The sequence below is a fragment of the Microcaecilia unicolor genome, chromosome 4 (assembly GCF_901765095.1).
Source record: "Microcaecilia unicolor chromosome 4, aMicUni1.1, whole genome shotgun sequence".
NCBI lineage: Eukaryota > Metazoa > Chordata > Amphibia > Gymnophiona > Siphonopidae > Microcaecilia > Microcaecilia unicolor.
The window spans coordinates 298,234,450-298,255,018 of NC_044034.1; the positions used below are offsets into that span (position 1 = coordinate 298,234,450).

At 44.3% G+C, this 20,569-nt stretch overlaps 1 protein-coding gene across 1 annotated transcript in view; it reads left to right on the plus strand.

Annotated features, from left to right (window-relative positions):
- Positions 1-1,099: 1,099 nt before the first annotated feature.
- TET3 (tet methylcytosine dioxygenase 3) overlaps positions 1,100-20,569 on the plus strand; it is a 348,515-nt gene continuing 329,045 nt past the window's right edge. Inside the window, exons 1-2 of the mRNA XM_030201791.1 lie at positions 1,100-1,211; positions 5,470-6,278. Of these exons, the coding sequence (XP_030057651.1) occupies positions 5,961-6,278 (318 nt within the window). The 5' untranslated portion in view covers positions 1,100-1,211; positions 5,470-5,960. The remainder of the gene's footprint in view (positions 1,212-5,469; positions 6,279-20,569) is intronic.

Consider the following 20,569-nt stretch of genomic DNA (forward strand, 5'->3'; position numbering starts at 1 on the left):
CATGTATTTCATAGTCACTCATTGATGTCTGCTATTGCTGCTATTCCCTTCCACTTGAACATTCTGTTGGGTAATGCAAAAAAAAAAAATAATAATAATAATTTGCCTCCCCTCCACGCTGGAGCAATTCCTCCCTACACAGCCCAGAACTCAAGATGACAGGATTATATCCTCCAATTTCCTAAAAGTGGGGAGCAGTTGTACAGAGAAACCTTTTATTTTGTGCTATATCAGGCTTTTCTACCATTTTATACCTCTGAGCAAAATAGCCTTAATAAATTAGTCTTGAGATTTATTACCCTACTGCATCAGATTAATCATACAAAGTATAATGATCACAAAATAGAATGACATCATAGGTTCCAGCTCTGTGGGTGTTATGTGTGCTTGTGCACCCCCAATATTGAGCAAATATCTTCACTTTGTTTAATGAGGGGTCATTTGAAATGGGTTCAGCACCCCTTATTCATAAAAGTTAGCTCCTAAGAATGACATGTCCAACCTTACAGAATTTCTTCCTTTACCAAAGCATAGTGGTGCAGACATGCACAGAAGCTTGGCTTTAAGATTACAATTTATAATTGGTGTGGCAAAATACAAACAAATTATAATGTATCTATATATGGTTTTGCACAAACACTGAGTGGTTGAAGAACCTGAGATTTTTCAAGTAATTATAGTAAACAAAAGAATGATAGCAATAGGTTTTCATTTCTGAAAGCAGGAAACCATGTGGCTACGAAGGGGTTAAGCAGAGAAAGGAAGACATGTTCGCGTTAGCATCGAGCACTGAAAAAAAAAAAAAATCTGCAGGGTTTGGTTTCTATACAGTAGGAAATTCGCCTCGACAGGCCTCCAGCCAGCAGGAGTTTAAAGCCCCGTGTGCTTTAAAGAGGCACCACGTGCAGCAGTCCGGAGCGAGGTAAGGGTTAAGCGCGGCCCGCCGCTCTCCTTGACAGGTCGGAATGGGAAGTCCACTTCGGATTTTGGGATCCGCACTCTTCACTTGTCTTTTGTTTGCTCCACATCTGTGTCCCCCTTCTCCTGGCCGCCTCCCCTCCTCTCCCCTCCCCCGTACTCCTCGGCTCTGAATGACAGGGCTCGGCATTGTTTGAATGCTGCTGCCGGAGCCCCGGAGGAAGGGGCGCTTTCGCCAGGCTGGGCTCGGGCTCGGCACGGAGATGTATGGACCGGTTCCAGGGGGATCAGAGGTGAGTGCGATCGGACCCAGGCCAGTCATAGGAAAGAGGGTGAGGGGAAGCAGATCCAGATCTTTCGTGCACCGGTTAAGTAAAGGGCAGATCAGGACAAATCGGGGATTCCCCCCTCCCTGTACCCATCCAGTGTTATTTGCTGCCCCAGCGGGTTAGGGTGAATTCAGGCTATGAACGGTCTAGTCTGGTACTTTTTTTTTGGTGGGGGGGGGGGTGGAGGGTCAGTAGCGTCTCCTCGTGCAGGATAGGAATGGGTCAACCCTGTACTCCTACGGGTAAGTCAACTAGAGACCTTTCACCCTTCCCCCAATCGGGTCAGCCCATACATCTCCCAACGGGCCAGGAATGGAGCAGCCTGGCAGAAGAATAGACCAAGCCGGGAGTGGGATGAATCTCGCTCAGTCGGACTGTGTCGGGAAAATCCAGTTCGTGTTGCCCCCGAGAGAACGGGTCAATCTGCCCTTCCCCCCACCCGTAAGGTAGGGGTATAGGAGGAGAAGGTTTGTTGGTTGGATATAGTCTTGTGCTCCTAAGCATGAAAAATATTTTAGGGACAGAAATCCCCGGCGGTAGGCGGGCGGCGGTGATCAGAAGATCTGGGGATGGAATAACGAGCGGGTGGAGCCCCCTCCCCACACACGCTTAAAAAAAAAAAATAAAAAAAAAAAAAAAACCTGGTAGAGGAGGGGAGGATTCCTATCTTAGCCTTCCCTGCCCCCGCTTTTGGGTGAATAAGTGAGGGGGGGCTACGGTTGCTCCCCCGGGGGAGGGGTGGCGTGCAGTGGAGTCTTATTGTGCAGGAGGAGAGACTCATGCCTTTTCTTTGAGGATGGGTTGGGGGCACTGTCCTTGATCCTCCTTTTCCTTTGAGGGTAACTGTCCCCTAGTTTTTTTTTTTCTCTGGAGAGGGGCGAGGACAGTGTCCCGGACCCTTGCTTACTTTGGGGTGGGGAGATTATTAGTTTTTCCAAGTCCACTTTCTTGGGTTGTGGGGAGGGCTGGACAACTATTTTTATACTATTCTTTTTTTTGTTGTTGTTGGGAAGGGGTGAGAGACGCTGACCCCGATCTTTTTCTATGTGATGGGGGTTGCTGTCTCTGCTCTTTATGTTGCTTGGGGTAACTGTCCCCCGATTCTTCTGGGTGGAAGTGGGGTTTATGTATGCCCCTGCGTGTGGGACTAGGTTGGGGGTTGTACTGTATAAGGTGATACTTTGTCCTCAGATCACCTTTTTTTTTTTTTTAATGAGAAGGGATGTGTGTTGGGGTTTAGTACCCCATGGTTTCGCGGCCCTTGAGCTGTTATGTACAGAACAGCTCCCAATGCCCCCCCCCTTTCTTTGGAGGGAGGAGGGCAAGAGGTGTTCACTGAATAGTACTGGTGGTAGTAATTTGTTCCCCTTTTGGGAGGGGGGGTGGATCACCTTGCCCTGTGATAGGCGACTTCCTCTCGTGTTTTTTTTTTTTGTAGTGGGGGGGGGGGGACCGAACGGTGGCTGTAGTTGTAGTTTCTTCATTTTTGGGTGGGGGAGGTGCATTAACTGGTGGCACCTCCTAGCTCCTTTGCTCTGTAAGCGGAGAAGGCAGCAGTTCTGGTAGTTCCCCTTTTATGTTACTGAACAGTCTGTTGCCTCCCCTTTCTCTGATGTTTTTTTTGTTGTTGTTGGGGGAGGAGTGTCTCTCTTTCGCAGCCCCCCCCTCCCTGTATCGCCGATGGTTCTCCCGACGAGAGGGGGGAGGAGCGGTTTTCAGGACACGTGCCCCGGGGGGCGGGAAGCAGCGGCAGCGCCCCCACCGGGCCTCCACATCCCTGGCAGGAGCCCCCGCTCTCTCCTCGGTGCGGAAACAAAGGAGTGAGGGCCCAGGCGCTCTCCCCGGCTGCGAGTGGGGACTGAGGCGGGAACAGCGCGGCCACAGTTTGGTTGTGTTTCCAGAGAGAGACTGTCGAAGAAAAGGGCCGCGGCCATTAGCAGAGCCTTTCTTCCTCCTCCCTCCCTCCCACCCCGCGGGCCAGAAGAGGATTGCGTCGGCAATCTAGCGCCTGCTTTTATTTTATTCCTTGTTACTGTAGGCAAAAAGCTCGTGTAGAAAAGAAAGTGTACTGCCTTGCGAACAATTGTGGAAACAGCCTTTTTTTTTTTTTTAGCCAAGGTCATGGGGGTCATAATTTATTTTTGCCTTCTGCCATTAGGTTTGCGGGCCACTCCGAGGCATTTGCATCCCTTTATTTTATTTTAATGACATTAACCTAACCTTTCCCTCCCTTGCGCTTTCAAAACAAAAAGACCTTCCAGTTAAGTGTACTTTACTAGCAGGTTAAATAACCTCGCCGGCGCAGTACCTTTCTCTTTCTTAACAATAAAATGTGAAAAATGTGTTTTATACCTTGGTTTTCTCATGTGGTATTTTGGGCAAGAATTGTAACAGGAGGTGCCCCCAGGTGGTTCTCTGGTTTACTCCCTAGCCTCCAGGTTAAAAAAAAAAAAAACCCCAAACAAAACACTGTATTTCTGTTCCTGTAAGTTTCACAATCTGAGTTTGTACCTGAGGCAAGCAAGGGTTGAGTGACTTGCCCAAGATCATAAGAAGCTCCAATGGGATTTGAACAGGCTCTCTTGATTTGCAGCCCACTACTCCTCCATTCTAGGCAGTTGTTTATTTCATCTGCTCTTCAAAACTGCCAGTGATGAGATTGTACCCTGTTCTACTACTTAACAAACCCATAATCAAAAGATATTTACTAGGGTTGACTCAGATTTTGTGGCAGTTTATTAGCGATGCCAAGTTACCCAGTTCCAGGCTGAAGACGTTTGACCAGTCCTGGGTTTGTACTTGCATCCAAAGCGGTGTGGGATTTGTAGTGCCTGATCCTGTACATTGAAATCAGTGCTGCAAGTTCCTTAGTGCACTAGGGTGGGTGGTCAGAAATCCAAGACTGTCCCAAAATTTCTAGCCTGGAACTGGGTAACGACATAATCTGGTTTATGCTCTATGGTTTGTTAGGATTTTGGAACTGGACTTTGAGCTGGGTCTGGGCACTTCTTATAGTAATTTTAGTTTATAGTCAGGAAACCGAGCAGCTGAAACAGAATCCTGAACAGAGCCAGTGCAAGGATAGTGGGTATCCTAGGTGAATCTTCAGCCTTGCACCCCCCCCCCCCCACCTCCATTAACTCTTAGGCCCCTAGACTGCATCCCTTCCCCTCAGACTTTGGGGCCCTTTTACTAATGTTCATTAAGAACTTAACGTAGTAAACAGCATGTTAACTGCTAGTACACCACCATGTTAAAGGGTTGCATTATTATAGTAGTTACAGTGTGGTAAAGCGCTCATTAAGTGCTTTTTTTTGTTGGTGAGTGAGTGCATTACAGTTAACATGGGAGCACGTACTGCCTCCCAAATAAGAGGCACTAAGTGCTCCTGTGCAAGGTCCAGGTACTGTGCAGTAATTTGTACTTTAGTTCAGGACCAGGATAAGAAAATGCTGGTTCCGCTCACTAATTACCACATAAACTTTGCAGGTACCATATAGTAAATTCCTGTGTTAAGTTGCGGTAGCTACAAATTTTACTGTGGTTTAGTAAAAGGGGCCCCTTTGATAATTAAAACTCAACAATCATGATCATTGCACAAATATCCTATAAAAATGTAGGTTAAAGTAGGTGCTGTTGGTGCTTAGAGTTTGGTTGTCAGGATCTATTGCTTTGCTGCTCACAAGAAGCTGCTGCCTTAGGCAGCTGCCTAGACCTGCCTAATGGTTGGTCCAGCCTTTATCCTGGGGTTTCAGAGCAACCACTCTGAATCCTAAAATGCCTCTTCTGCATTCAGCTGCCATTCCAAATTGCTGTGCCCTTTCTGGGTAACCAGAAGCCAGAATGGAATCCAGAAGCACAGAGATCTGGGCTTTTACTGTTATGGGTTGCAGTACACGGTCAGATATGTTGCCTTCACATGGTAGAGTAAGATTGAACCTGCCCAAAATATATACATTTTGGAAATGAGATGCTATTGACATTTTTTTTTTGCATAAAGAAGGTTCCAGCATTTGATGTGAGTGTATTCTATTTAGTTCAATGCTCAGACTATCTAACCTGTTTCCACTTATTATATACCTTTTTCTTTAGTTAAAAGCCTAAATATATTTTGGGAGTACTAGACTTGGTACTTTAATATATTTTTTACTAGTTTTGAAAAGCATAAGTATGAAGCAAATGTGCATAATGAGAGTGAAGTTGTCCCTCTGTCTTTTTTCAGGTAGCACCTGTTGATTTATTGTTGGCTCCCTAGTATAGGGAGAGGTTGAACGAGTTGGACCAAAACCGGAGAGGCAGCTGGTGCACCACACTGAAGTGAAAAATCCAATACACAGAGAAGTGTGCCCTCTCCATGATGGTTCACTTGTGGCAGGCGATTAGGAGCTGTAAAACCAGAGAAGCTGAAGCCTGGGAGGGGAGCATCAAGAAGAGAGGAAAACCTCTGGGGTATAAGACCAGATGAAAGAGCAACAGACAACCGAAGCCGATTTGGAAGGAGTGCTTTAAGATGAGACAGGACTAGTTAAATTTCATATTTTCAGTAGGTGCTGTTTTCCTTTTTTACATTTCTGAACTTTCAGAGAAGGAGAGGTGAAAGTGTTTTCAGCTGGACACCTAAAGGTAGAACCCGCATTAGACTGTACTGTGTACCTGGCACCAACCCGGTGATAGCTCTTGTCCCAGAGTTCACCCTGGAACAGAAAGGAGACCATGAAGAAAATCCAGGGGCCCTTGAATTCCAACAAATCAGCAAAAGATGTTTATGACTTTTCGGAGGACAAAAGCACAATGGGTGGAAACAAAAAGAAATCAGCGGTGGCGGGTAAGGACAATACCGGCACTAACGCAGAACCCACACCTCTGCCCCGAAAGAAACGGAAATGCTGTGGGCAGTGTATTCCATGCTTGAGGAAGGAGACTTGTGGAGCCTGTTTCAACTGTGTGAACCGTTCAAAAAGCCACCAGATCTGCAAGTTAAGGAAGTGTGAAGAGCTGAAGAAGAGACTGGTGAGCGTTAAAAAGGCAAAGGTAAGCCTTCAGAGTTCAGCTATTGACACTAATTGTCTGCCACTTTTGGTGATGTGATATACTGGTTAGGGCACAGAGCTATCGGTCTAGAGACTGCAGTTCTATGCCTGACCTTGACTAGGTTGCTTAATGTTCTCAATTTAAATTTGTAAGCCTTTGGGGAAGGGTCATTATAACCATTTGAACTTGTTTAGTTTTCTGGTGTCCAGCTTGTGGAATTCTTTCGCTATTGACATTTGGCAGGAAAACTCAAATTAAAAAAAGGTGTAAAGGAATGGTTGCTTTACACCCCTTTCCAAATATTTATTTTTATATTAGCTGGCTGGACTGAGCACTGCAAGCAGGCATTTGGTTCCTTATGTTTTTTCATTTGTTGCATATTGTCCAGATGATATTGTTCTGTTCATCCCTATTTTGTCTCATATCTTCTCATTTATTGGGCTTTAAAAAAAAATTCAGTCGTTACATTTTGTGACTTTTTTTTTGTAGCCCATCATATTTGCAATTACGTTTCTAATGGTCATATATTAAATTTCAATAAATTGCAAATTGCTGTGTGCACTGATATTGTGTGACTTGTCCTTGTAACTTTCAGAATTAAATGGGTAGGTTCTTTGCTTTTAGTATCTTGGTTCTCTAAAGTTTTATGTGTTTAAAGTGGGGCAGGATCAGAGGCATTATGGGGATGGGACCAAAAGTTATCCAGATAGCCATGATATTCATCTGCAACAGGTTATACAGTTAATTTAGCTATGTAAATTATAACCACATATTTAGCAGCCTGACTTATGCACATATTGTGGCTGAATATACATGTGAAGAAATACATATGTTACAAGAAGTGATTTATCTTGGGGGAAAGAGCTCTAGAGCACTCGCTAATATTTCTCCACCACCATCTTTACGCATTCACCATCCTTCCAAATATTACCCCTATTCAAAAGACTTGCCTCCTGTACATTTATGCCACAAATATAAATGTCTGTATCATATATATCTTCTCTCTCCCACCTTTCTTCCAAAGTATACACATTCAGGTCTTTAAGACTGACTGATGGTATGGGAAATAATTTGCAGTGGGGCGTTCCAATATATGCACAAATGTGTGACAATGTAATATTGTTCTGCTCAGACCTGTGCACAGCTGTATCTGTCCTTAGCATGGAACCATCACACCCCAACTTCCCACCCCTGTTCTGTCTTAATATTTTTACCCATGCTCTTCATGGCAACCAAGAAAAAAGTTGGCAGGCATAATGGGAATACTGATGGCACTGGAAGATTTATTTTATTTTATTTTTGTTACATTTGTACCCCGCGCTTTCCCACTCATGGCAGGCTCAATGCGGCTTACATGGGGCAATGGAGGGTTGTGACTATGTGAGTGGAACCTCGGGCAATGGAGGGTTGTGACTATGTGAGTGGAACCTCGGGGCTGTGAGTTGAGTTTGTGTGCATTTCTGAAGGGTTGTACCAAATGATGCTAAAGAAACTTTGAAAGAAAAGTGGATATACTTGGATATATGTTTGTATCACTTTTTTCATCTGCTACCCCAGTGTGTGTAGGGGGAATGTACCAAGGGTTCATTTTATTTTTTCATTTAAAATTTGCTACCCAACGGTGTACTTGTAGTCAGTTACGTATACATGCATGACTTAAAGGGGCATAGCCTAGTGCAGTGCCTGCTTGCAACTCAAGGATACTTTTGACATGCTTTTAATCATGGAGATTTGATAATACAAAGTCTCTTTCAGAATATATAGAGACCTCGAGTCCAAAAAGCTCATGAAAGAAGAAGAATATTTTTCCATCCATTGTTAAATGTAAAAAAATCACTATCTGAACACGAATCATCAGTGTATAGGTGCGTGCCTGTGTGGGTGTAAGGTCTTCTGGTTCAGAGCAAGATGCAATAAAGACATCGGTAATTCCCGTTCCCTACGGATTCCATAGCGAATCGGTAGGGAACGGGAATGCATCAACGATAGGGAATGCAAATGAGCTACTCGTTGTAGCTCACTTGCATTCTCTATTCCTTCGGTACCTGAGTCGGAGATTCGGGACCTCTCTTTTGATTAGGCTCCTCTTCCTGGTCTCTTCAGCCAATCAAAGCGGGCTTAGCTGGCTGTTGTCAGCGAAACGCGCACTGATTGGTTGAAGAGACCAGGAAGAGGAGCCTAATCTAAAGGGATGTCCTGATTCTCTGGCAACCAGGAAAATAGAAATATTTTGCTGTGGAGGGGTAAGTGGCGCAGCGAAGACAAAATAGAAGGGGGAAAAAAACACGAGCGCCAGCAGAGCAAAAAACTGAAAAAAAACGTCTCTCACAAGCGCAGGGAGAGTACGTCCTTAAAGGACGCCCCTCACATGCGCTCCCTGTTTTTTTTTTCTTTTTTACCTTTTTTGGGGGGCCCTTTTCCTTTCCGATTCCCTCACAGGAGCCCTAACGAGAGGTGCAGACCTCCCGTTAGGGTTCCTACGGTAAGGGAATCGGAAAAACGGTAGTGCATCTCATTATAATGGGCTGCAACGGTAGTGCAGCTCATTATAATAGCTTTTGAATCATTTGCATTCCGTTTTCGTTGCCTGCTACCGTGGCAGGGAAAATGCCCTTAGTGCATGCCCCGGGTAAACTACTTGCATTTTAAACTGGCTGGAACCAGTTTAAAACGCAAGTTGTGGGCTCCTTAGGTTTTGTGCATCTGGCCCTCAGTGAGAGAAACTGGGGGTGAGCAGTACATATTCTGCTAAATCTTTATTCAATGGGATCTGTGTTTTAGTGGAGGTTTGCCAGAGCTACAAGTATCTGCTTAGGTAGAAGTTCCCTCCCCTCCCCCATGGCAGAATGTGTTTACAGTATTTAAAGTCAGGGAATATGAGCTTTTGGTATGGAGGAGGTGTGGTGAGGAGGATTTTGAATAGGTGAGAGGGTTGAACAGATCAAGACAAAGAACTGGGAACAAGTATGCTCTGCTTTTTACCAATGTCTGTGTATACAGAGGAATGAGCTTGGTTCTTAGAGCTGTATTGGTCCTGGAGAAGACTACACCGACAAAAGAGATGTGCAGAACATAAGTTTTTGAGAATGTCATAGGCTCTCCTTTATTTAAATGTCACCTAACTACAACTTTTATAGATGTACAAGTTAAATTGGTTTTGTTATCATTCAACTCATTTTTTCCAGTCAGAATTAGAGGCAAATAATAATAATAAAAAATTTACCATGACTATTAAGTATTTTATTACATGTTATGAACAATGATTCTTCCAATAAGCAGAGTTTAACAAGCAAAATTACTGAGCATATACATAGGCATGGACAAAGCCAACATGGATTTAGCCAGGGGAAATCTTCATCAATCTGCAACATTGCTTTGAAGGAGTGAATAAATATGGATAAAGGTGAGCCAAGGACTGGTTAAAAAATAGAAAACAGATAGTAGGGTTACATAGTCAATGTTGTCAATGGATTAGGGTAAATAGTGGGGTTCCCCAGGGATTTGTGCTAGGACCACTGCTTTTTAACATATATATTTATAAATGATCTGGAAATAGGAATGAGTGAAGTGATCAGATTTGCTAACAACACAAAATTATTAAAAGTTGTTAAATCACAAGAGGATTGTGAGAAATTGCAAGAGGACCTGATGAGACTGGGCATCCAATGGCATGTGACTTTTAAAAAACCTTTTGTTTGAATAATCTTTATATATAAACCACTAACAAAATACACACAGCTGAAGAACCCAGCCCACTTGCTAAGAACAACAACATCACAAATGACTATCACATAGTTGTATTTTGTAGATATAACCCTCCCCCCTACACATACACACCCCCTACAAAGAACAGACAATCACAGCGACCCAGACCCAATCTCCACAACCAGTACACATACACACCCCCTACAAAGAACAGACAATCACAGCGACCCAGACCCAATCTCCACAACCAGTAACACATTCAATCCCTCCAACCCTCCCTTCCCCCCCAAAAAAGGGGGTTGGTCCAGGTCACAAGTTCAGCATTTAACTATGTGTGTGAGGTAATAGCTGATACCACACTGGGACCAAACCTGTTGAAAAGCCGCCATGCTCTCGGCGATCACTGGTGGACATCCAACCTCTCCAGCTTCATAAGATAAGAGTTAATTTCTCCAAGCAGTCACAGAAGTTGCATGGGAAGGAGAGATGCTGGACTCGAGGGATTGCAATAGGTGGGAGAGAAGTTGGACTCATCGGGGAGGGGGGAAGGGAATATGGAAATATGCTAGACCTGTTGGGAAGTGAAGGATAAGAGGTGTGAGAGAGAGAATGGACAGGGGGAGGGGAAGAAAGGGGAGATACTGGACCCAGGGAGAGGGGAAAAGTGGGACGAGATTAGATTGGGAGGGAGGTGGTACTGAGAAGGAGAGATATTGGAACCACAAAAAAGAGAGGGAGATATACCAGACTGTGATGGGGGGGGGGGGGCAGGGGAGAGATGGAGAGAAGCTGGACCTGGGGTGGGGGGTGCAAGAGGAAGGGAAGAGAGAGGGGAGGGACAGGGCACAGAGAAGAAATGCTAGGTATTGAGTAAATAGGGACAGAGATACAGAGGGGCGATGCTGGAAAAGGGGTGGGATAGGAACACAGAGGAGCGATGCTGGAAAAGGGATCGGGTAGGGACACAGAGGAGCGATGCCAGAAAAGGGGTTAGGTAGGGACACAGAGGGTAGATGCTGAAAACAAGGGGAGGATAGGAGCAGAAACATAGAGGAGAAACGATGGATGGATGGATGGATGGTAGACCTGGAGAGAGAAGAAATGTCAAATGTTCAGAAGGCCCTGGATAGACAGGAACAATAGAAAAAAGCAGAAGAGGTACTTGGACCAAATCAAAAGGAAAAATAAAATGCTCAGATTCCAAAGATATAAATTCAAAATAAAATACTTTTTTCTTAATTGGAACATTTCTCTAGTATTGTGTATCCAAGTCTGATTTCTTGAAGATTAGTGCCTTCTTTTGCCTTCATATATCTATTACTGATCTGTGGTCTCATGTTTCATATTTGTTCAGGGTCTGTCTGTGTTTTGTGCATGTGACCAAGGTACAATATGCTGCTAGCATGTGTAGAGATCTGTAGCAGTCTCATTTGTTCTGTTATCTCAGTAGATGGTATTCTGGTGTTTTAGAGCCTGATGTAATAGTTACATGCTGCCTTTTCATGGATAAGATTGTTGCTCTTTGAGTCCTGGGAGTTAGTGCTGTTATGGTATGTTAAGTTTCTGAATGTGTTTTGTACATAGTTTTACAGTGGAGGGATTGTATATTGGCCTCACTAAGGGGACATCAAAACTTTTTAATACAATTTTTAATTTGTTATAACATGGGTTTGTGAAATAATCGTAGAGCATGCGTACATAAGTATTTTTTTTCTTCTGAGCTGGCAACCCTAGTGCCAGATGGTTGTAGAGTGGTAGGGCAGGGGAAGGGTACAACACTGGGTGTGGCAAGGGACTTGAGGCAGGGCATGGGTTGGGCAAGGGAGAGCATGGAGCGGGACAAGTGTTGGGTTATTTTCTGTCAAAATGTTGATAACCCTAGCTGGGTGTGTCCCAAGGTCTGGATTGAGAACCCCTGGATTAGAGACATCAGAAGAAGCAGAATGAAACTGAGAACTTAAAATACCAGACAGTTTAAGATATGTTTTCTTTTTTTTTTTTGGGGGGGGGGGGGGAGGATGGGATGAGGTCTGAAGGAACTTATGTGGAAAAGTAGTTGTGTACCAGACTTGAGAGAGAAAATGGAAGATATGAGCAAAAACTCCACCAAAAGTAACTAGGTTAGAGCTGAGTTCATAAGAAAGTGGGAATGGAGAACGAATGATGTTTGCAGAACCATAGAAGATAATGGTCCTTTTGTTGGGGTACTTTTTCTGATCCTAACAGAAATGGGGAGTCTATAATAGTCATGGACCAATGCAGTAAGCTTGCGCTAGAGCTACGTACTGATGGTTTAGTGCACAACTTCTAACACAAGCTTAATACACAATTTTTGCTTGCTGATGCAGTAAACAAATTATGTGCAAATAGGACCTGCACAAAATTTCTGCTCTAATCAGGAAGAGCACACCAGACACGTGCACACAAGAGTCTACACTAAGGGTAGTGATGTGTGCATGTCCGAGCATAAATGTGTATTGTGATGCATCTATTCATGTGCTGGAATGCTATTCTGTACATAAATATTGGCATCATAAAAATATTATGCACAGTACGACTACTACTATTTAGCATTTCTATAGCGCTACAAGGCGTACGCAGTGCTGCACAAACATAGAAGAAAGACAGTCCCTGCTCAAAGAGCTTACAATCTAATAGACAAAAAATAAAGTAATCAAATCAATTAATGTGTACAGGAAGGAGGAGAGGAGGGTAGGTGGAGGCGAGTGGTTACAAGTGGTTACGAGTCAAAAGCAATGTCAATGAGGTGGGCTTTCAGTCTAGATTTAAAGGTGGCCAAGGATGGGGCAAGACGTAGGGGCTCAGGAAGTTTATTCCAGGCGTAGGGTGCAGCGAGACAGAAGGCACGAAGTCTGGAGTTGGCAGTAGTGGATCTCCATATGTGTTGATACAATGTTTTTTTCTGCTCAGACCTGTGGACAGTTGAAGCTGCCTTTAGCAAGGAACTATCACTCCCCACCCTATTCGCTCTTATTTTTTTTTCCTAAACCCATCCTTTTCATGGGGGTATTTAACAAAGGTAGAAAGAAGAGCAAATGACAGCCAGCATGGTTAAAAGGTGATGTGAAAGAGGCTATTAGAGCCAAAAGAACACCCTTCAAAAATGGATGAAGAATCCAAATGAAGAAAATAAGAAGCAACATAAGCACTGCCAAGCTAGATGCAAAGCATTGATTAAGGAGGCTAAAAGAAAATATGAAGAAAATCTTGCCACAGAGGCAAAAATTCATAGTAACAACTTTTTCAGGTAAATCAGAAGCAGAAAGTCTGTGAGGGAATCTGTGGAGCCTTAGACCATGAAGGAGCAAAAGGGGCACTCAGAGGGGACAAGGCCATAGCAGAGAGACTGAATGAATTCTTTGCTTCGGTCTTTACGGAAGAAGAGGTAAGAGATCTACCAGTACTGGAAATGGTTTTGAAGGGTGATGATGCAGAGGAACTGAAAGAAATCTCAGTGAACCTGGAAGACATACCTAGCCAAATTGACCAGTTAGAGTGATAAATCACTTGGACCAGATGGCATACACCCCAGGGTACTGAAAGAGCTCAAACATGACATTGCTGATCTGCTGTTAGTGATCTGTAATCTGTGGTTAAAATTGTCCATAGTGCCTGAAGATTGGATTCTGGCCAATGTAATGGCAGTTTTTAAAAAAGGGTTCCAGGGTGATCAGGAAATTACAGACTGGTAAGCCTGACTTCAGTGCTGGGCAAAATAGGAACACATAGACATGGTTTAATGGGACAGTCAGCATGGGTTCAGCCAAAGGAAGTCTTGCCTTGATTTGCTTTATTTCTTTGAAGACTTAAATAAACACATGGATAAAGGTGAGCTGGTTGATGTAGTGAGTCTAGATTTCCAGAAAGCTTTTGACAAAGTTCCGCATGAGAGACTCCTGAGAAATTTTAAAAAGTCAAGGGATAGGAGGCATTGTCCTTCTGTGGATTAGGAATTGGTTATTGGACAGAAATCAGAGAGTAGGGTTAAATGGCAATTTCCTTAGTGTCCCTCTGGACTGGCCCAGAATGTGACTGATGGGTTGTGCATTCCTTCCAGCAGGTGGAGAGTGAGAACTCTGACTCTAGGGAGAGCTAATAAGAGCCTCTGCCAGCTAGAGCCAGATACAATATTCTCAGTCTCTCAGAGTGTCCACTTTTCATATGGAGATGCTTTGGTTGGTCATAGTGGTGGTTCGGACCAGAGAATTGACTGCCCTAGATCTTACAAAGGCCTATTTGCACATTCCTATTTGGGCCGCACATCAACGCTTTGCGGTGTTGGGCAAGCACTATCAGTTTCGAGCTCTGCCTTTCGGTCTGGCAACTGCCCCTTGCATGTTTACCAAAGTTATGGTGGTAGTAGCAGCGGCCCTCAGAACAGAGGGAGTTCTAGTTCATCCTTACCTGGACGATTGGCTGATCAGAGCAAAGTCGTATCAGGAGAGTGTACAAGCCAGGGACTGAGTAGTAAGCTTCTTGCAATCCCTTGGTTGGGTAGTCAATATGCAGAAGAGTTGCCTGCAGCCGACCCAGTCGCTGGATTATCTGGAGGGGGGTGTTAATCTGGGGTTGCGTTTTGACATTCAGCAGGGTCGGGTTCTTCTTCCCCAGGCCCGAATCCTCAAGTTGCAGTCTTAGATTCAGCAATTGTTGCAGACTTCAGTGCTGTGTGCAAGGGATTATCTTCAAGTATTGGGTTCCATGTCGGCAACAATAGAGGCAGTACCGTTTGCGAGAGCGCACATGAGATCATCTCTTTGCTCTCCAGGTGGTTGCCTCTGATGAAGAGATTTCCCCTCTTGGCACATCTACTAAACAGTCTCCAGTGGTGGCTTTGAACAAACGATCTGTCCAAGGGAATGCCTCTGGATCTGTCGCAATGGATAGTAGTCATGACAGAAACCAGTCTCAAGTGCTGGGGAGCTCACTGTCAGGGGCAATATGCTCAGTCTGTAGTCTTGGTCGGAGACTACTTGTTTCATCAATCTCTTGGAAACCAGAGCGATTTCGACTGGCTGTCCAGGTTTGCGTCCTGTCCGACAATGCCATGGCGGTGGCCTATGTCAATCGACAAGGAGGGACAAAAGGTCATCAGTTGGAACAGGAAACGGTGCAGCTCATGAGTTGGGCAGAACTACATCTAGTGGCTCTATCGGCGGCTCATGTAGCAGGCGCAGAGAATGTTCATGCAGACTTCCTCAGTCTAAACACTCTGGATCTTGGAGAGTGGGCTCTTAGCAAGGTAGTGTTTCAAGCAGTGATAGAGCACTGGGGTCTTCTGATAATGGATCTTTTCGCATCCGCTCTCCAATCGAAATTGCCTCTTTATTTCAGTTGCCGGGAGACTCTCAATGCACAGGGAATAGACGCACTTCTTCAGCCTTAGCCAGAAGCATTTCCCCGTGGCCTCTAATCAGGCGTACTTCAGAAGATTGAGACGCACAGGGGTCGAGTAATCTTGGTGACACCGGACTGGCCTCACAGGCCTTGGTACGCCGATCTTTGGTGCCTGCTAGCCTACTCACCTCTCAGGTTTCAGGAGTCTCTCAGTCTCCTTGTGCAGGGCCCAGTGTCTCATTTAGACCTGGATTGATTTTTGTCTTACGTAACGGCTCTTGAGTAGGCATGGCTGACAAAGAGAGGTTACTCTCAGAGTGTGATTGCCACGATGCTTTAGTCTAGGCGTCAGTCTACGTCTCTTAATTATATCAGAACTTGGAGAATTTTTGAAGTGTGGTGTGCTGATTTGAACATCTTTCCTTTTCGGGCATCGGTGGCACAGGCTTTGGAATTTTTAGAATGAGGTTTGGATAAAAGCCTGGTGCTGGCCTCGCTTAAAGTACAAATCGCTTTCTTGTTCTGTTTTCGTGGGGCATCTCTCATACATCCTCCCGGTTCTTTCTGTTGTGGGATCTTAAGTTGGTTCTCTCGTTCCTCACAAAGTCTCCATTTGAGCCTTTGACTTCCTGTACTTTAAAGGATTTGACTCTCAAGGTGGTGTTTCTAGTGGCAGTTGCCTCAGCTAGGCGAGTGTCAGAGTTGCAGACTCTCTCTTGTAGGTCTCCGTTTTTTGAGTTTGCTAAGGATCGGGTTGTATTGTGCCCCGTTCCTTCCTTTCTCCCTAAGATTTTGTCTTGGTTCAATTTGTTCCAATCGGTGGTTTTGCTTGTCCTCTGTTCTTCTTCGGGTTTGGAAGATCAGTGTCACCTGAAGTATCTTGATATCCGGAGAGTTCTGAAACAATATTTGAAGTCTATGAATGAATTTTGTCAGACAGATCGTCTGTTTCTTCTGATTGGGGGTTTGCGGCTTCTAAACTTGCTACTTCCTGTTGGGTTAAAGAGATGATAGCTTCTGGTTATCTTCTCTCCGGTAAAGCTATTCTGGAGGGGGTAAAGGTGCACTCTACCAGAGGACAGGCGGCTTTGTGGGTGTAACGTTTTCTGGTCCCTCCTTTGGAAATTTGTAAGGTGGCAACTTGGTCATCCTTACACTCCTTTTCGAAACACTACAGTTTGGATGTGCAGTGTCATCAGGATTCTGTTTTTGGTGCGAATGTTCTCACAGCGGGTTTGCTTTTCTGAAAATTTGGTTATCTTTTGAACTGCATTGTAAGTTTGCTATTGCATTGTTTAAAAAAACAAACAAAAAGGAAAAGGAGGCTGTGCATTGTACATTCAATGATCACATTAAGTAAGAGGCATGTGCTCTTTGTTGGCGTCGTGCCGGTGACTGCTCAGGTTCACGGATGCACAGAAGGTTCCTCTGCTCTGGTACAGTAATACTGGATCTGGCTCTAGCTGGCAGGGGCTCTTATTGGCTCTCCCTAGATTCAAGAGTTCTCAGTCTCCACCTGCTGGAAGTGTGCACAACCCATCAGTCACATTCTTGGCCAGTCTGGAGGGACTAAAGGAAAGCAAATCAGCAGGTAAGACCTAATTTCTCCTTTTCTCAATGGAGATGGGTGAATAGTGGAGTGCCACAGGAACCTGTACTAGAACCGGTGCTAGTGAACATATTTGTAAATGATGATCTGGAAATTGGAATGACAAGTGAGGTGATTAAATTTACATATGACACAAAATATTCAAAGTGGTCAAAACCATGCTGACTGTGAAAAATTGCAGGAAGTCTGGACTTCCAAGTGGCAGATGAAATGTAATGTGGACAAATGCAAAGTGATGCACATTGGGAAGAATAATCCAAATCATAGTTACCTGATGCTAGGGCCCACCTTAGGAGCCATCACCAAGAAAAAGATCTAGGTGTCACTGTAGACAATACACTGAAATTTTCTGCCCAGTGTATGGCAGTGGCCAAAAAGCAAACAGGATACAAGTAAGGGATGGTAAATAAGACCAAGAATAATATTATGCCTCTGTCGCTCCATGGTTCTGCCTCACCTTGATCATTGCATTCCGTTCTGGTCACTGTATCTTAAAAAAGAGATAGTGGAATTAGAAAAGGTTCAAAGAAGAACTAAAATGATAAAGGAGATGGAACACCTCTCGTATGAGGAAAGGCTAAAGAGGTTAGGGCTCTTCAGCTTGGAAAAGAGACGGCTGAAGGAGGATATGATTGTGATCTACAAAATCCTGAGTGGTGTAGAATGGGTAAAAGTGAATTGATTTTTCACTCTTTCAAAAAGTACAAAGACCGGGGGACACTCGATGAAATTAAATGGAAATATTTTTAAAATGAATGGGAGGAAATACTTTTCACTCAAAGAATAGTTAAGGTCTTGAACTTGTTGCTGAAGGATTTTGTTAACAGCGGTTGGCATATCTGGGTTTACAAAAGGTTTGAACAAGTTCCTGGAGGAAAGGTTCACAGTCTGCTGTTGGGATAGACATGGGGGAAGCCACTGCTTGCCCTGGGATTGGTAGCAGGGAATGTTGCTACTAATTGGGTTTCTGCCAGGTACTTGTGACCTGGATTGGCCACTGTTGGAAACAGGATATTGGGCTAGATGGACTATTGATCTGACCCAGAATGGCTATTCTTATTGTTACTACTACTACCACTTAACATTTCTAGAGCGCTACTAGGGTTACGCAGCGCTGTACAAATTAACGAATAAGGACAGTCCCTGCTCAGAAGAGCTTACAATCTAAAGGACGAAATGTCAAGTTGGGGTAGTTGAGATTTCCTGAGAAGATTTGTAGTGATTAGGTGCCGAAGGCGACAATGAAGAGGTGGGCTTTGAGCAATGATTTGAAGATGGGTAGGGAGAGAGCCCGGCGTATGGGCTCAGGGAGTTTGTTCCAAGCATGGGGTGAGGCGAGGCAGAAAGGGCGAAGCCTAGAGTTGGCGGTGGTGGAGAAAGGTACTGAAAGGAGGGATTTGTCTTGAGAGCGGAGGTTATGGGTAGGGACGTAAGGGGAGATGAGGGTAGAGAGGTAAGGAGGGGCTGCAGATCGAGTGCATTTGTAGGTGAGTAGGAGAAGCTTGAACTGTATGCGGTATCTGATCGGAAGCCAGTGAAGTGACTTGAGGAGAGGGGTGATATGAGTATATCGGTTAAGGCGGAAGATAAGACGTGCGGCAGAGTTCTGAATGGACTGAAGGGGGGATAGATGGCTAAGTGGGAGGCCGGTGAGGAGTAGGTTGCATGAAAAAAGTTGGCAGGCCCCTCTGCTTGCAGAAAAAGAAGAGCAGGCATTTTAATTCTTCTGTGCATTGGGGCGGAATAGATAATAGCTTTATTACCATTGATTTTAATATGCTGGCCACTAGTGTCGAATACATGGCTTTGCGCAGGGTTAGTATTTGAACAAAACTCTTTTCTGCATCATGGACACACAAAATTATGCGCAGATAATCATGTTAAACCCACACTGTCTGCACAAGTTCGCTGCATCAACACCTCTGTTAATAAAAGTTGCTGGCCTACTTGAGGCTCAGCCTGCTACTGCTCACACCTTGTACCCACAGAAACATCAGCAAGTAATATGTTTACAGTTGTTGAGATGAGATGACACAAAGATGAGCTTTTTGTGGGAAGAAGGGTTGCAGTAGTAAATTGAGATGAAATTGAACTGTAGAAAAAAATGTATGGATATATCTCAAATGTCCTGGGGATTTGAAGATTTTGCACATCCTCAACTACCTATGCTCACTCCCTGTTTCATTAATGCCTGAATTGCAGTGTGCCTGTTGTTAAATGCCTTTTTTTTTTTTTTGTAAAAAGTTTTGGGCACCTTTTACAAAATGGTGCTACTGATTAGCCGGTGTGCTGAATGCAAAAAAGCCCATTCAATTTCCATGGTCCTCTGCATTCAGTGGATGCTAATGGGTATCTCTGCTTTTATTTTATTTTTTATTTTTGTTACATTTGTACCCCGCGCTTTCCCACTCATGGCAGGCTCAATGCGGCTTTGTCAAAGGAGCCCTTTATTTGGTAGCTCTACTGCATACACAGAGAACAAACTTAAAGCATCAACACACGTGCACAGTATTTATTAAATGTCTTTCCTGAAAACATGGTTTGGGGTGTAGCTTCTTTGGGGGTGGGTGGGTGTGAGGACTTTACAAGTCAATACGTTTCTTGTGTATTCCTCTTTCACACTCCTCCCTGCAATCATTGCTAGTTAGAAGGACACCTTCCTCTGGCATCTGGCAGTGGGGGAAGGGAGGCAGCAGGGTGGAATAGGCTTTCAGCTCAGAGAATGCAGCTTTAAGGAAGACAGGTTACAACATGTGACTGGGTGTGCTGGAGAACAGGCCTTTAAACTCTGCTCAGTGTAACTCAGGAGATGTTGCTGTCCTCTGAACTCACCAGGTTTTTTTTTTTTGTATGTCTTGTGATCCACAGAGACCAGTACTCACTCTTAATTATAATATAATTTTTTGTTGATTTATTCCATAACATTTTTACCACTGGTGGAATGCTTATTTCTGGGGGGGGGGGGGGGGGGGGGGGGGGGGGTTCTTTTTTTTTTGTTTGAAATGGGCTTGACTTGGTATACCATGTCTGCTTTTGTATGTGTGTGGTAGTGGTGGTGGGAGCCATTAAAAGAAAATCTGTATATCACCACAGAGGGAGGAGGTGCTGTTTTTAGCTTAGTTTTAAGTGTTTTGTACTACCTAGAGCTATGTTCTTGTTCCTCTCTCTTTTTTTTTTTTTTAATCCTTTTGTAATAATTCCTTCTTGGCTCTAGTCAAATTTAATAGGTTACCTCTGTGGCTTTATCTTTCTCTTGCCTAATATTAGTCTGGATTAGGTTCACTTGGCACACTTGGGTAATTTTGTGACACCAGTAACGGGACATCTATATGAGAACCTAGGGCCCTGTTTACTAAGGTGCACTAGCGTTTTTAGCTCGCACTAATGCTTGAGACACCCACAGGAATATATGGGTGCCTCTAGCATTAGCGCACGCTAAAAACGTTAGCGCGCCTACAGCTCGGCTTAGTAAACAGGGCCCCTAGATAAAAAATAATCTGCTACAAGGTTCTGTGTCTGACTACATAGTTTGTAACCTTTAGATTGTAAGCTCTCCTGAGCAGGGACTGTCCTTCCCCATGTGAAACTTGTACAGCGCTGCGTAACCCTGGCAGCGCTA